The 16,667-nt window shown below is 39.4% G+C and overlaps 1 protein-coding gene across 5 annotated transcripts in view; it reads right to left on the bottom strand.

The window, feature by feature from the left end:
- Nucleotides 1–16,667, bottom strand: part of LOC125075077 (neurofibromin) — a 52,653-nt gene that overhangs the window by 14,384 nt on the left and 21,602 nt on the right. For 3 of the 5 annotated variants that reach the window (XM_047686666.1, XM_047686668.1, XM_047686667.1), the window contains exons 28-52: nucleotides 16,369–16,547; nucleotides 15,210–15,345; nucleotides 14,625–14,715; nucleotides 14,159–14,333; nucleotides 13,578–13,761; nucleotides 13,261–13,313; nucleotides 12,453–12,653; nucleotides 11,969–12,091; nucleotides 11,543–11,681; nucleotides 11,308–11,472; nucleotides 10,650–10,751; nucleotides 10,117–10,254; nucleotides 9,460–9,640; nucleotides 9,121–9,227; nucleotides 8,648–8,724; nucleotides 8,054–8,247; nucleotides 7,564–7,667; nucleotides 5,921–5,971; nucleotides 4,795–4,881; nucleotides 3,808–3,979; nucleotides 3,546–3,684; nucleotides 2,805–3,023; nucleotides 2,060–2,139; nucleotides 1,285–1,418; nucleotides 532–672 (exon numbers count right to left, since the gene is read on the bottom strand). In XM_047686666.1, coding sequence (XP_047542622.1) covers nucleotides 532–672; nucleotides 1,285–1,418; nucleotides 2,060–2,139; nucleotides 2,805–3,023; nucleotides 3,546–3,684; nucleotides 3,808–3,979; nucleotides 4,795–4,881; nucleotides 5,921–5,971; nucleotides 7,564–7,667; nucleotides 8,054–8,247; nucleotides 8,648–8,724; nucleotides 9,121–9,227; nucleotides 9,460–9,640; nucleotides 10,117–10,254; nucleotides 10,650–10,751; nucleotides 11,308–11,472; nucleotides 11,543–11,681; nucleotides 11,969–12,091; nucleotides 12,453–12,653; nucleotides 13,261–13,313; nucleotides 13,578–13,761; nucleotides 14,159–14,333; nucleotides 14,625–14,715; nucleotides 15,210–15,345; nucleotides 16,369–16,547 — 3,372 coding nt within the window. The remainder of the gene's footprint in view (nucleotides 1–531; nucleotides 673–1,284; nucleotides 1,419–2,059; nucleotides 2,140–2,804; nucleotides 3,024–3,545; nucleotides 3,685–3,807; nucleotides 3,980–4,794; nucleotides 4,882–5,920; nucleotides 5,972–7,563; nucleotides 7,668–8,053; nucleotides 8,248–8,647; nucleotides 8,725–9,120; nucleotides 9,228–9,459; nucleotides 9,641–10,116; nucleotides 10,255–10,649; nucleotides 10,752–11,307; nucleotides 11,473–11,542; nucleotides 11,682–11,968; nucleotides 12,092–12,452; nucleotides 12,654–13,260; nucleotides 13,314–13,577; nucleotides 13,762–14,158; nucleotides 14,334–14,624; nucleotides 14,716–15,209; nucleotides 15,346–16,368; nucleotides 16,548–16,667) is intronic. The other 2 variants (XM_047686669.1, XM_047686670.1) reach the window with 1 other exon arrangement.

The raw sequence follows: 16,667 nt of genomic DNA, 5'->3' as shown, positions 1-16,667 counted from the left end.
TAGTATTGTTGTGACCCGGTTTGAAGGGTGAGTAAGCCAGTGTAACTACAGGCACAAGGGATATAACATCTGAGCTCCCATGATTGATGGCGCACTGGTGATGTAAGGAATGGTTAGAATTTCTTACAGTGCCAATTTTCATGGGTAATGGTGGCCACTTGGCATCAGGTGGCTCACCGTTCCCCTATCTTAATCATAAAAAAGAGACTAGAATGATTTTCTAAATGGTTTGATTCAATGTTGATTTTATTAAATAATATTTTAAATGGAAACAAAAGTAATTTTGCAACTGCTGTTTTAATTAAATCAAAATGTGATGTCACACCAGATATTTATCTGTGGATTGGATTGTGACCATCTGTGGGAAGGTATGAAAAAAAACACAAATCGACGTGTGACGTCATTAATGTCATTCATTCATTCAGTCACCTTACAGGAGTAATGATGATGATTCAAACACATAAACCAGCATATCGGAGTAGACATCAACCTAATTCGAGCCCGTCTATTGGACAAAAAATATTTACGTACCTTATTATCGAATGCTCCCTGAGAATCCAATGTGTGTAAATTTTGTTCCATCAGAGCGAGACCGGCCGCGTAAAGAGTCGGATCGTCCAACTGTAGGACGGACAGCGCGACCCAGAATAACGCCTTGTGGATCGGTGATTCCTGATGGACAAAAATTATTATGATTACTTTATAGTAGAGCCAAGATTTCTCAGAGGCTGGATCGTGAATCATTGCGTAAGATTACGGATTCAAGCTTAACTTGCTTGGATTGGATGATATTGTGACACCCAACATTGGTAGAATAAGCTCCATGCTTGCCTTCAAACTCTCCTAGCTTTCTTTAGCCCAGCATTGGAAAGTTTACTGGCTGTTACCTATGTATTAAGTACTAGTTGTCAACTGCGGCTTCACTCGGGTTGGTCCTTCGGGTGTTAAACACGAAAAGTTTCTTGGAGTTCAAGCTTGCTTTATACTAAATTTGTGTTAGGAGTGTTAGGTGTGGCGACGACAATAGCCCAAGGTGTCAGGATCGATCCTGCGACTTTTTACATCGCTAGGCGGCCCGTAAACCATTGCGCTACAGACGCTTAAATTCCATTGTAAATAAATACTCCTCTCAGTATCTATGAGCCAGTTGACCACTCACCAGCACGACCTTGGTAGTTCTACGTTCTACTTTTATAAGCACCACGACACACTTTTGTGTCTAAAATATTAAGTGTATATCAATTTTTTCCATTTCACTAGTAAAATAATCCCTATATAGCTTACTGGGTGTAACAGCGGCTGCAGTCTCGTCAAACACATGATGATGGCTTCCAGCAGCGCTAGATCGTTGAAAGATTCCAACGCCTTCACGAGTATGCGCAGGAGTTGCTTCATGTCGTCATCTGTTACATTTTTACCTGAAATATCAGATAGTATCAGTTCTGGATTAAAGCCTCCTGTCAATTTGAGGAGAAGACCTGGTACTAATTCCAACGCGATGCTCCAATGGACACATGTGGCAGGATATCATTGAAATTAGATACATACAGGGTTTCGTCGCCGTCTAGTAGAAGGTGAATATTAAAGACAAATGAAGCACATCGAAAATCATAGGTGCGACTGGGGTTGAAACCGCGATCACTGTTTAAGATGCACGCGTTCTAACCACTGGCCCATATCAGCATTTAAACACATTTTATCACTTATCATTGATTCTAATTGCGTATATGCCGATTCATCTTATTTTTACTTGATAGGTTGATTAAGACCACGGGATATTAGATCATGAGTCCCAAGGTAGGTGACGCTTTGATGGTGTAAAAGATAGTTAACAGTTCTGACTATACCAATGTCTATGGGCGGTGGTGGTGGTACTTACACACTACTGTCAACCCAATAGCCAACTTGACTGCATTATTAAAAAATCATCAGTACCTTAATATTTGTTTATGTTTATTATTATTAGAATTTGTTAAACACTACAAAAGTCTTAAATAATTAATAAATCAATAGATTTTGGATCGATATTTTAAAAGATTAATTTCTAAGAGTCTCTTACTGATGCATCCGAACACGATCAGCGCACGCGGCTGCAGCGCGGGGTTGAAGCAAAACGCGAAACTCTTTACTAAAGATGTCCTGTGAACAAAAATGTTAATTAATATCCTTGTTATTTAATTGTTACAAGCATTTCTAAAGAGTATTTGTTTCAGATAAAAAATACGTGGTCATCACGGGACGCCCGTGAATCGATGTCCATTGATATGATGTCGATAGGCGGACGAGCTACTGGGCCACCTGATGGTAAGTGGTCACCACTGCCCATAGACAATGGCGTTGTAAGAAATATTAACCATTCCTTACATCACCAATGCGCCACCAACCTTGGGAACTAAGATGTTACGTCCCTTGTGCCTGTACTTACACTGGCTCACTCACCCTTCAAACCGGAACATAAACAATAAAATAAATAAGAACATAGTATCATTAATAAAATATTTTTAATTTTCTTTATAGTAATAATAATATATGGCAACGAAGTAAACGTGCCGCGCTCACACAAGGACGAAGAGAACGGCGGTGTGGTAATGACGTCATAAGTTACGTCAAAAACGTCGTCACGGCAACGTAGTAACGTCACGGCTAACGAGTCAGGCATACCCATTAGGCGCGTCAATATGTTTAATAGGTATTTCGCGTCAAAAAGAAACGAGTTCAAAATCAAATACTATATCAAATAGCATACTGTTTACAATGTTTTATTTTTTAATTTAAATCCTAAAGTAGTTTAAGAGATTTCTCACCATGTGTTCAACCAATCACAGTTGGGTATATCCTTCATGCACGTCTCCATGATCTCGAGAAGCGCGTCCGCGATGATCTCCAATGATTGGAGCGGAAGACGTTCGCGGTCAGACTGCGAGCCCCCCGGCTGGGCTCCTGTGAGTGCCCCCACTAGACCCCCTGATGCTGAAGGCGCTCCACAACTCAATTCTGAGCACGTATACGAATGTTCTGAGTACCTGAGTAAGTATAACATATCGTCATCAATAACAGTTTATTTATGCCACTTACCATACACAAAAAACGATACGTTTTACTTACGGATGGTAGAATTGAGGCGTAATTCACAGCTGACACGTGTTATTTACGCATCAGAAGATAGTAGGAGAACAAAACGACAAGACCATTTTACTACCGTTAGCAAAACAAATAGTTTTTTGTTATAAATTAACTGGGCTTAAATGATTTACTACAAATTATCCTACTAAATAATAATTTATGTTCTTTTATATGTTTATTCTTTTATGTAGAACCTTTTTCTGCTCATAAAAAACTGGGGCTAGTTAGTATAAAATAAAAGCTAGTAGCAACAAAGTATATAATATATCCGTCACAAGCACACGAGGTGTTTTTGCTCCTTGTCAGCCGTCGCTGTTTACACAAGAGCAGCACTTTATGGGAGCATGACGTCACAAGTGTGCGTTATACCGTTTGTTGTCACGTCATCAAAAATAGTTTATAGATATTAGTAAATTGTTCACCAATCTCCTGTGTGCCTGTTGTATGGACTCCTGAATGCAGTCACAGCGGCCGATTTGACTTTAGATATACCGAACATCTGGTAGAATTTCGGTAAAGCGAACTCGTCCAGCGATAGCATCAGGACTCGCTGAGATTCCTCTGTAAAATAAGATTTCTTTTACGATCATTTGGGAGAGTTCGATGACCTTGAGATCTGTTTTACGGCCAAAGCTCCAAGTTTAGCTTTTGTCTTTATAGCGGAACGCGTAAGGCGGCACCGACCCGAGAAGCTGGGCGAGTTGCAGGTGCAGAGCGAGTGTATGATGTTGATGACGAGCCCGTGCGTGGCGGCGCGCATGGACACCGTGCCCGAGCACACCAGGAACGTCACCGTGTGGAACAGGTACGGCAGGTGCCGCGCCACGTCCAGGCAGTTGTTGAACGACAGCATCAGCTGCGGACGGCCGACGGAGTACACTTTATTTACGTTGTGTTATTTTTAAGTAGTTTACGGTACATAGTGAACATTTTTCTTTATTTGGTAGCTATCGACGAGCTTCAATACTATCGATAAAAAACAATGTAAACAATAGTAAAAGGTTTTTAATAATTTCGACCACTGATAAACTATTTTAACTTAATCGAAATATTTCCATTGTAATTTAGAGATAGGGCTTTGTGAAAGCCCATCTGGGTAGGTACCACCCACTCATCATATATTCTAGTAACATCTTATTTCCCAAAGTTGAAGGCGTGTTGACCTATTCAACATATAGGCCGGGTAGCAATACTTACTATTAATCCGTTTTGATTTTAAGGATGAATGAGCAGGTATAAGGCACAAGGGAGATAACATCTTAGTCCCCAAACTTAATAGCGTATTGGTATGATAAATGATTAATATTGCCAGATGAGATGGCCCAGTGATTAGAACGCGTACATCTTAACCGATGGTGTCGGGTTCAAACAATGGCAAGCACCACTGAATTTTCATGTGCTTAATTTGAGTTTATAATTCATCTCGTGCTCGGCGCTGAAGGAAAACATCGTGAGGATATCTGCATGTGTCTAATTTCAACGAAATTCTGCCACACGTGAATTCCACCAATCCGCATTGAAGCAGCGTGGTGGAATATGCTCCAAACCTTCTCCTCAAAGGGAGAGGAGGCAACGCAGTGAAAACCATCAGGTGGCCCATTTGCCAGTCAGACTAACTATATGATATAAAAATTTGAAACAGGTCTACGATTGTATATAAAGGAAGCTTACCAAGTATCTAGCAAGGATGGCGATATCATCCCACATCATGTGCTGTTCCAACATCGCCGTCGGCGAGTGGCAAGTTTTATCGACCACCTATTCAAAAAAAAAATATTGAAATTTTGACATTTACAAAATGGATCCTTGGTGATTGCGTCGTAAATTCAAAAATATTAACAACAAATTTTAGTGCGATATACAAAACCATTCTCACTTATATGGTGTACAGATGTAGTGTATAATCCTTTCCTATCGGCAAAACTCGGAACAACGATAACACCCGAATGGTGCCGATGTGTCTATGAATTACTGTATTATTAAATTACGTGAAGGTATCAAATAAATCGCATACTTTATTTATCAATGTCAAATGTCAAAGTGCCCGTTTGACGTATATTACAATGAGATGTTAAAACCACCACGATTCTATCATATAAAGAATTCGTTAGGTAAACAAAAATATAACTAGTTACCGAGGACGTTTTATTTCAATAAAACGCACTGATAAAAACCAAATTCCGGTTGAGATGATCTAATGATTCTATAAGGATTGGAACCCCAAAAGTCTAACTATAAGTCAAAACTACAGTAGGATTTTGCAGATCTTTTTATAACAATAAATTTTTGTAATTAATTAAAAATACTATGACATAACAAAAAAGACACCTCAACATAAAACAAAACATACCAGCAGAGAAATTAATATAAATAAATATGATTTGTTAATGTGGATAGAATAAAATCAATGTTCATTATTTACAAAAATGACAGACAAGAGAGAAATGTAAAAAGTATATCAAAATATAGGTGGCCTGCATTAGTACACGAGTCCATGAAGTTTATCACAAAATCTAACATAAATATCAACAAAATATTTCTGTGGTATTAACTACTCTATATAGATACTTCCTCTTGCAATGCGACCATTCCCTACGTTGTCTCGATGGGTACTGAGTGCGAGTGAAGTAGTAAGACAAAAACGAACATTTCCGAGAAAATACGAAAGGAAAGGATTATTCACTACATCTATACTGAGTTCGATGTCACTGTTTAAGGGACGAAAATAACAAAATTTTAAGAAAATAAAGAAAAAGAATTAAATAAAAAATTATAAGAAAAAAAAAACATAACTCACAGTGGCTGCGGTCACAGGACCGAGAATATTGTTAGGTAGTTTGGACAGAGCCTGCAGGATGATAGGTGTTCGTACATGTCATGTCCCCGAGACAGTCAACTTATAATCCGCGCGCGATCAGATTGGGATGCGACCTTATGGAGCTGAGACACGTCCGCCCGCCGACGTTAACGTTGGTAAAGAGTATTATAATTATTTGACGACCTCCGTGGTCGAGTAGTGTGTACACCGGTTTTCATGGGTTTCATAGATCCCGGTCGATTCCCGGCCGAGTCGATGTAGAAAAAGTTCATCAGTTTTTTATGTTGTCTTGGGTCTGGGTGTTTGTGGTACCGTCGTTACTTCTGATTTTCCATAACACAAGTGCTTTAGCTACTTACATTGGGATCAGAGTAATGTATGTGATGTTGTCCAATATTTATTTATTTATTATTTAAGAAATTACATTAATAATGAGTGGGATTAAGGTACAACTTTTAAATTAATTCACGTAAAATAAGTTCGGTAGTTAAACAAACATACATACAAACGCGTATAGACATACATAGACGTAATCCGCTAAAACCATAATCCCCCACATTTGCCTTTGACAGATTCAGATATTTTTTGTTCAAAATTTCTTTGCTGACGCTCCTTTGCTCGAGAACTGTCATCTTCAATGTACTTTGATAAAGTTCCATCCCATTCTGATAGCGCGCGAATTGTAATTGTCAATGTTTATGTAATTGATGATTCAAATTCTTTTATTCAATAAAGAAAGTATAGGCATAGCTGTTTTGAAAGTCTCGAACAATGGTTTTTTTTTATGATATAGGGGCAAACGAGCAGGAGGCTCACCTGATGGAAAGTGATTACCACCGCCCATGGACATCTGTAACACCAGGGGGGTTACAGGTGCGTTGCCGGCCTTTAAGAAATAAGTACGCTCTTTTCTTGAAGGTTCCCAGGTCGTATCGGTTCGGAAAAACCGCCGGCGAAAGCTGGTTCCACAGAGTGGTTGTGCGAGGCAGAAAATGCCTTAAAAATCGCGCTGTTGTGGATTTATGGACATCTAAGTGGTGTTGGTGAAATTTAGAATTTTGTCGAGATGTCCGAAGGTGAAATTCAGCTGCCGGGATTAATCCAAACAATTCCTCGGAACACTCCCCGTGGAAAATACGGTAGAAGATGCAGAGTGATCCAACATCTCTACGCAAAGCCAAAGGATCGAGCAGATGGATCGATCGATCGATATCACGTCAAATCCATGTCAAAAATTCTTATATATTATATACTTTTTGTTTTTGAATAATTTCGGTATTTTTGTATAAACGCTTTTTTTACAACAAAACTTGCAATTTAGCCGATATACATTTTAATTGACTACACGACGTAAACTGTCACTATTTACCAAAATGAGAGTCAATCACATAAATATTAACAATTACAAATTTACCGTCTCGGGGATATCGCGTGTTTAATTCCCTTATTTAAAAAAAAAAAAACAAAAGAAAACAGTTATATTAAAAATTCCTACGTAAATATAATCGCCAAAAAAACCAAAAAATCAAATAATTAACTTAAAACAGTCATATAAAAAGTAAAATCATTGTAAAGATAAAAAAAAAGAGTAAGTTCCATTTTTAAATAAAATAGTAACTCACCCGACACATCCTGCCGATAACTTTCTTGGAGACGAGCTGAACGTTCGCAGAGGCCAAGGCCACTGCCGTATCCGCCATTATCTCGACCATTGGGGATCCGAGGCCTTGGAACACACGTTTTTACTTTTATTTTATGAACAAGACAAACGATACAATCGAGTATGAACTCGAAAACAGAAGACACTCATCAGTGGTAGGGCTTTGTGCAAGACCACCTGCAAGCCCATTGCAAATTCCAATTGAGAGGTGGCGGCAAGCCCCTCTCCTCCCGTCTCAAGCATCACCGGGACTAGGGTGGTTCTCTGTACCCAGATAAACCTAATCGTCCAGGCATCACGGTCGCATTCGAAAGCGATCCCTGACAATTCCGAAAAGATGGAGTACCGCTGATTGTTTCTGAGTATTCCAGCATTCGAAGCTAGTGACTTAAACACCCAAAAATCTGGGGAACTATGCTTTACACAATTTGACTCAGCCTCATCGCACTCACCAGAGTTAACGCTTCGTTGTATGAAGCTGTCCAGCACCATATCAATCAGCTCGGGCACCTGGCCGATGGAGCCCCAGATCTTCGCCTGTACCGAGGGGTACATTTCTGTCTCCTCGATGGTCAGTGTGATCAATTTTTCTAATATCTGTCCAACTTGCTTCTGACGACGGGACTCATCGGACGGCTTGCAAAATCTAAAAAAACGAGAGAGCCTTACAGTCGTCGTATCACGTGTGGCATACGTCATCCCGCCTCGGTAATAAGCTAAATTATCATTCTATTATATTGGAAAATGGATTGGTATTTGACGGCTAATTCTAGCACCACACGCTCATTGGTCAAAAGAAATGGCGCACGACCCAAAAGCTTCCTGTTACATACTTCCGTCCCATCCGTCACGAAATCACACACACATTGCAGGAAACCGAGATGGAAGATGTCACAAATCAAAAATAATTATTTATTGAACTTGTTGTGATAATTGGGATGAAATATAAAATAATATCTTATTTTCCTTTTCAATATATTCTCACTAAACTTTAATACACTTTCAGAAACAGAATATCGCTGAGAGTGATTTATATATCCACTCACCTCACCAAATTCGCCAACCACGGCGTCATATACTCTAAGCACAAGTGTTTCAGCTCAATGGTAGATCCTCGGAAACCCTGGAAAAATATATTGAGGTAAAAAAAATTGTGCTCAACATCCGTATTATTTAAGTTATATATTAGTTTACTTCAAAGACCCAATTTTTTTTTTAGTTGCTTCGATAAGTGCACTGTAGGTAAAGGACCTCGTGCAGACGTGTGGGCACAAACACAAGTCTAGTCTTATAATCCGGCACGACTGTAGATACTGAAGCACAGTGCTGCCAACCTTACGTGAGCACCCGAGTACGGAATTTAATATCTGCCAGACTTCCAGCTGACACTGAAAACTTTCAACTGGCCTGATTTAGTGATTCTAACCAGAACAGAACCACAAGCTTCAGCTCTAAAAGCTATCCGCTAAACCAAAGAGGCAATTAATAGAGATAGCACATATACTTCCATGATGCTTACCTGTATACATTCCTCCAGGAATTCGAGGGTCAAGTGCGGTTCGTTATGAGCGAGTTTTTCGCTCACTGACTTTATGAAGATTGTGTTATTTGAAGGAATGCAGAGTCCTGTTGAAATAATAATAAAAATAATATCAATTATACATTCTATATACCGTAGGTAATGCAAGCTCGTCTGAGGTTTCACACGTGTTCCAGTTCCGGGACATAACCCCTAAATTCCTGATGATTTTTGGTGCATGGACGATATAAAGGATGAGTAATTATTATTTACCGAGTCAGTCTTGCTGTCTTTATGGGTAGACTTGCAACTGAAGGATGTCTAAGATCGCGAGCTCACCCGAGGTCTCCAGCAGCTGCCCCTCGATCTTGAGGTGGAAGGTGGCGGTGAGCGCGCACAGCTGGTTGTAGGCGGCCGTCCGCAGCGTGGGGTCGCTGGAGCCCAGGTTCAGCAGCGCCATGTTCAGCAGCGTGCCCGGGACGTCCTTGGGACGGATCTTCTGGTGCACCGTCACCGAGTCCTGCCACATACAGACGTAACTAGTCATTTACTATCTTTTATTTTATGTATCACTTACATAGTATACGGGAAAATTTTAATCAATTTTAAGGAACCTATTATAATCTGTCCGATCTGAACAGTAAAACGTCTACTCAAAAATATATTTTATTTCTGTTATTCGCAATAAATTTAAGATTTTCTGTGTTTGATACGATTTGCTAACAGCTCTGCCATATTATACACTAGACAGTTCTCGATGAATATATATTTCTTTATAATACAACACTATTTAACTTAACTATTTGTAATCCACTTTAATGTTACTTCCAAACTTCGAAATTTAAGACATTTTAAATTAGGAATGCCATAAACTATTCAAAATCTCGACCAATGACAGCGCTTCAATTCAATGACAAAGTTCTTTATTGGTCAATATTCGTCTTGTGATTGGATTAGACTACAGAAAATACTACTTGACAATTATAAAACCCTCACAGGCTGACTGAGCTCCCATCGGTTCCGGATGTGTATGATGGACTGCACGATGTTGTCACAGTCGTTGTGGATGAAGCTGAGAGGAGTCGACTCGTTGATGATGGACAGCGAGAACTGGTTGTCGTCGACCAGACACACCTGTAAGAATGATGTATCATATAGTCTAGTTTCTAACGATGCATTAACAGCCTGTAAATTTGCCCACTGCTGGGCAAAAGGCCTCATCTCCCTTTGAGGAGAAGGTTTGGAGCATATTCCACCACGCTGCTCCAATGCGGGTTGGCGGAATACACATGTGGCAGAATTTCGTTGAAATTAGACACATGCAGGTTTCCTCACGATGTTTTCCTTCACCGCCGAGCACGAGATGAATTATAAACACAAATTAAGCACATGAAAATTCAGTGGTGCCGGCCTGGGTTTGAACCCGAATGCAAACATGTCTAGGACCAAAATGCAGGTGAAACGTGCGGAATAATAAAGTGAGGCATCAAAAGCGAATACAAATAGTTATTTAGAATGGAAATACTCACCTCGTCAATCTCTGAAGCGTAGTAAACATCGTTCAGGAGAACTGGCAAACCCAATACTTTTGTCTTCTCCACTGATGTTATTTGAAGAGCCGTTGGTCCCACCTAATGAATTTTATTTTTGTAATTAACCAATCAATCAAAATATACTTTATTAGTATGCTATGTGTCACAAAAACTAGTCAGTTAATTAATTAGATATTTAGTCACTATTTTACTAATTTTCTTTATATCTTTTGGTAGTTTTAGTCGCTGTTAGTAAGACCCTTTCATATGAGAAGGTATTCTCCAAATAATTCAACCTTTTCACGTTCTGGCGATACATATTATTATTTTGAGACTTTAAGTGTTTTATACACATCAATATAAGAAAAAATACTTGAGACATTGGACACCCGGTTGATACATAGTTTGGCTGTATATAATGTATTAAATGACAGAGACAATAAAATAAATCAACATCAAATAAAGTTCGAGAATGATTATATGGATTGTTATTAGTGAGAGCGAGAGAGAGAGAGAGAGAGAGAAAGAGAAGGAACGTTCGCCTGGAGGAGCATAACGCTTGCGTGATGACTTCTGCCAGTTCACTCTACTGTAAGCCGCGTAGAAATACTTCGTTCCAATAAACATTTTTTGTCAATAGTTCTCATGAACATACCTTTATGGCAACCTTGGTGTCTTTGTGCGACAATTTCAAGGCATTATTGAACACTTTTAGATCCTCCTCCAAGGCCAAGGTCGCTCCTGGGAGCTTCTGTTGTTCCGGATCAACGAAATCGCTGAGACGACTATGGTTGTCTATGAATATGAGTTTTCTATTGCCCTGAAAGGAAAATAATTATTTAATTACAAATTGTTACCATGTATAGTTTTGCTAGATGGTCGGGACTTACCCTGAGCGGTGCGAGGATGGACTCGTGGAACTTGGTGTACTCTCGCACCCAGCTGTTGCAGTTGTAGATGTAGCACGCGTGCGCACTGGAGTACGCCACCTCGGGCAGCACGCTGAACCACTTCTGCAGGAAGTCCGTCCTGTACACGGGAATGGACATTACTTCAAGATCGGTTGAATTTTCACAATATTGTTTTCCACTAGCGACCAAAAGATAATTGACTAACACATACTAAGCACATGTATCGACCTATTCTAACCTCAAAGTCAAGACTTTGTTAGTCTTCTATTTTTTTTCTTCTAATATTCTTTAACATTTATCACCTCCCCCCCCCCCCCTTTCGAACTACATACACAATAATCTACCAACAATCATGAGTCAAACGTGACCTACAGGACCTAAATGCTTAACAATATACAAACTCACCGGAACCTGTTATCAGAGTTCGTGTGTGTGAAGTCGACGATCAACTCGAACGGTTGCTGGCAGAAGGGCTTCAGAGTTATTATCACGTGGTATATAAGCAAGTCCGCATTTATCTCACCAATTCTGTAAAAATGGTTATTTTTTTACTACAATTATATACATCTTTTTTTTTATATAAAATAGGTAGGCGAACTGACAAATAGGCCACCTGGTGGTAAGTGGTCACCATTGCCCATAGACGTTAGAACCGTCTGGAATTTAAACCATTCCTCAATGGGTCACCAGAATTGGGAACTAAGTTATTTCCCTTGTGTATATAGTTACACTGGCTAACCCATATTTCAAACCGAAATCCAAGAATACAAAGTATTACCGCTTGCTATTAGAATATATGATTACAATTCCTTATTCGTACAAAGTTTATTATATGAACTCTATTAAGGTGGCATCTTCTTAAAATTAAAAGATGTAAAAGAGCTCTTACTTGTATCTTCTAGATATGAAATAGAAAACCGGGTTCCCAATCTTGCTGGTGCCGGCCTGGTAGAAGATATTTAAGCTCTTGATGCTTTTATATTCTTCTTTTTGGTGCATGTTATGCTTGACTATGAACTCCTCGAAGTTAGTTGAGGACATGTCAATGGAAGACCATCGGGCATACGACGAGAACAGGAGACTTGACGTGCTGCGAATAATATGATTATTGGAAAGTGTTCCTGACAAATGGTCAACCTAAATTGTCACCATCATCTACAGACATAGGTACTGTAAGAAATATTAACAATCAACCTTTGGAACTAAGATTACATTGGCTCACCCATTAAACCAGAACACACCAGCAATAAGTATTTATTTTTGGACGTAATACATTTGATCTCTGATTAGTGCCTACCTCGACGAGCTTCCACAAACCCGAGTAAACCTATTTCCTGTTTCATTGTTTAGTCGAGTTGTTTACATTACATTAGCAGCCTGTAAATTTCCCACTGCTGGGCTAAAGGCCTCTTCTCCTTTTGAGGAGAAGGTTTGGAGCATATTGCACCACGCTGCTCCAATGCGGGTTGGTGAAATATACATGTGGCAGATTACGTTGAAATTAGACACATGCAGGTTTCCTCACGATGTTGTCCTTCACCGCCGAGCACGAGAAGCATTATAAACACAAATTAAGCACATGAAATTTCAGTGGTGCCTACCTGGGTTTGAACCCGAAATCATCGATTAAGATGCACGCGTTCTAACCACTGTATGTATCTATATGTACTATCTGTACGTATCTACGATTAACTTACGATTCTACAGGCTTATGTTCAGGTGGTCCCAGATAGGCAAGTAGTGTGGCCATCTGAAAAAGAAATAAACATTTCGAAGATTTCATCTGAGAACTGGAGAAAGTTCAAAATACTGATGGACAGTTCAAGCTATTACTTTTACGTGATGCAGGCTTACCAATGAAGATTGCACGTATGCGTTATATTATCACAGTTATAAGTCAGTCAGGAGTCCTTAAAAATGACGGAAGTCACCTAAGCAGCAGTCAGAACTGCTATTATAGAAGATTACATAATTAAATCCTCTTTTTATCACATTACTCGTCCTCAAAGTTTACCTTGTCGAAGGGTCGCCTGCCGACAGCCTTGTGGTCTCTGCTGCAGGACAGGTAGTCCCCGATCTTCTCCTGATGGTTCCACAGCAGACGATGCAGCGCCACCACGTTAGCGTCGCTGATGAAGGACAGGTTGTGCGAAGTTTGGTCCACAGTCTCGCAGTCCGATGCTATTTCTATGAAGAACCTTAAAAAAAAATGTTTTTTTTTTTTTACCTGTCCTATGTGGACGGGGTAAGTGGAAACCACTGTCCATATCCCGTGTGCCTGTAGTTACACTGGCTCACTAACCCTTCAATCAGAAATAAATTCTAAGTTGGTTAGGTGATAGAATATCTGATGAGTGGGTGGTATTTACCCAGACGAGCTTATAACAGCCCTACCATCAAGTAAAGTATTAAAATATATTGAAGTTACGTTCCGCATGAATCTGTCTGAAACGGCAAGAAACTCGCATAGTTGCTCTTTTCAAATAAACAGATCTACTGATGCTGTTATTCACAATTTTATAATTTCATTTTTAGCTTTATTTAACATTTTTTTCTATCGTTTTAGAGTTTTTTTTTCAATTTCAATTTTCTTACTTGCGTCCAGCTTCGAAATGTTCTCTCAAGAAGTCGTTAAAGGGCAACATATGCTGCTCCTTGGAGAACTCCACGTGGTTCGCGATGTTCTGCAGTATCTTCGACATGAGCATGAGTCCTCTTTTGATGTGTGGTGGAATGGGTCGGTTCACTATTCCCATCTCCTGCGGGGACACTGGGGAGGCAACGACTTTTTCAAATACCTTTGGTTATTTTTTATATAAAATAGGTAGTCAAACCAGCAAATGAGCTACTAGATGGTAAATGGTACCACCATCCATAGAATTGTAAGGACATGGTCAACGCACAGCTGACCTTGGGAACTTAGATATTATATCCCTTATGCCTACAGTTATACTGGTCTATACACCATTTAATAATACCATAAGCCCTACAATCAAGTTGCTCATACACAGTACAGTCAACATGACCACCGGTAACACTAAAAGTATTATATTAAACTTACCTATCGCCGGGTTTATGTACCGTAGGAATAAAACGGTACCAACTGCGCCCACACTTGTCTGCGGGAACTGGACGAACCTCTTGCTGAGGACCTAGAAATATATAGTTAATAAACACTAAAGATCCTTCCCCAAGTATCGTAAAAAAATTGACAAATTCTCTTCGTCTCCGACAAAATATCTACTATACCAAGTTTCACGAACGCGTAACAGCATAAACTGCTTGTATATTTTTAGTATAAAGACACGCACGCAACGGTGTAGCTAACATATGGCAAGGCGGATCGGTGCATCAGTTTAAGGGGTTATAGTGCTTTAATGACACCTCACCAGAATGCGAGTATTTTGTGATTTTATCACAAAAAATAACTCTTTATTTTCAATTATAATATTACTGTTTTATTATCATTTGAAGTTATAACTAATATGTTTTTGATTAAGGATAACCTAAAGTAGCGGCTGAGTATATTTTGACGTCAGATAACCGCACCGCACCAGGCTATACACTGGCGAAACCCATACCCATACACCATGTGGGAAAACGCGTAAGGGGCTTTCCCGGGATAAAAGATAGAAGCCACTCATACCTGGTACAAGCAATGGCACATACTCCGAAGCTGCGAAGGGAATTTATCAGCGGAACTGATGATCCTTTCGAACACCTCGCGCGTCAGGTCTCGGAGGTTGTTCCTGTTGATTTCTATGTCGTGAGTTGGGTCCAGCCTGCAATAGGTTAATCGAAATATTCTTTATTCTAGAAGAATCATAAAGGCACTTTTGAATCGTCATGTTAGAGTTGAATTAAAACTAAAGTTACTACCGGTCCGGAAAGTAGATTCTACCGAGAAGAACCGGCAAGAAACTCGGTATTTACTCATTTAAATAACATAGTACGTCAGTAAAGTACAAATATTTTTATATATATCATGGCTAGAAAGTAATAGGCTTTATTTAGTAATGTTGTTTGTTAATAATAACAGTGATATCTTATCGTAGAATGGAAATGAGTGTTTAATGCATATATCATGATGGATATCATCAAACAGGTCACATTTATGCCATTGGAATGGGCTATATGGAGCCATCACCCTGCATTAAGGTTGTAGATAGAAAGTAGCAGGTTTTTTTTTTTAAATTATTTGTAATAAGTACGCGAACTGACGAATGGGTTACTTGGTAGCAAGTGATCAACACTGCCCTTCGACTTTGACAGTGTAAAAAAATATTAACCATCCCTGATGTCATTAATATACCATTGTTGTTTGGTGTAGACTAAATGATAGGTACCTTCCTAGGTTACCTGAGCCGAGTTGGCCCAGTGGTTAGAACGCGTACATCTTAACCGATGATTTCGGGTTCAAACACAGGCAAGCGCCACTGAATTTCAAGTGCTTAATTTGTGTCTATAATTCATCTCGTGCTAATTTCAACGAAATTCTGCCACATATGTATTCCACCAACTTGCATTGGAGCAGCGTGGTGGAATATGCTCCAAATATTCTCCTCAAAGGGAGAGGAAGCCTTAGCCCAGCAGTGGGAAATTTACAGGCTGCTAATGTAAACCTTCCTAGGTGGACTAGCACAAAGCTCTACAACCATCAATACATAACAATCTTTATATTTATTACGATTTACGATGTCTATACGGCTAAGTGAAAATTAATATCCAACTAAATCGTCGACAATGAATCAAAAGAAAAAACACAAAATACTTTTCTCTATCTTTTATCGCTAATATTAACTTACCTGGCTGGATCGACTTCGAAGCTCAAACTAGCGTTGCAATCCGCCTGGTCGAGCAGGGCCGTTATCAGCGGCTCGAGCAAGTTCTGGAGGTACCCGTAACCGTATATCTTGAAACAGAAAGCCATAATCTTGCTGCCCAGCGAGTTCCCTCTGAATAGAGTTTGCATGCAGTCTGAGACCTGAAAATTTATTATTTTCGATAATTTTTTGTTTTAAGTTTATCATTTTAAATTACCACGGGGGGTAATAATTTAATAATATTGGCGTCAACCAGCGTACACGGTACATCAATACACCAT

This window comes from Vanessa atalanta, chromosome 29 (assembly GCF_905147765.1).
Source record: "Vanessa atalanta chromosome 29, ilVanAtal1.2, whole genome shotgun sequence".
Taxonomy (NCBI): Eukaryota; Metazoa; Arthropoda; class Insecta; order Lepidoptera; family Nymphalidae; genus Vanessa; species Vanessa atalanta.
The sequence above is the reverse complement of the archived record's forward strand: the minus strand, read 5'-3'. Positions and strand labels throughout refer to the sequence as shown.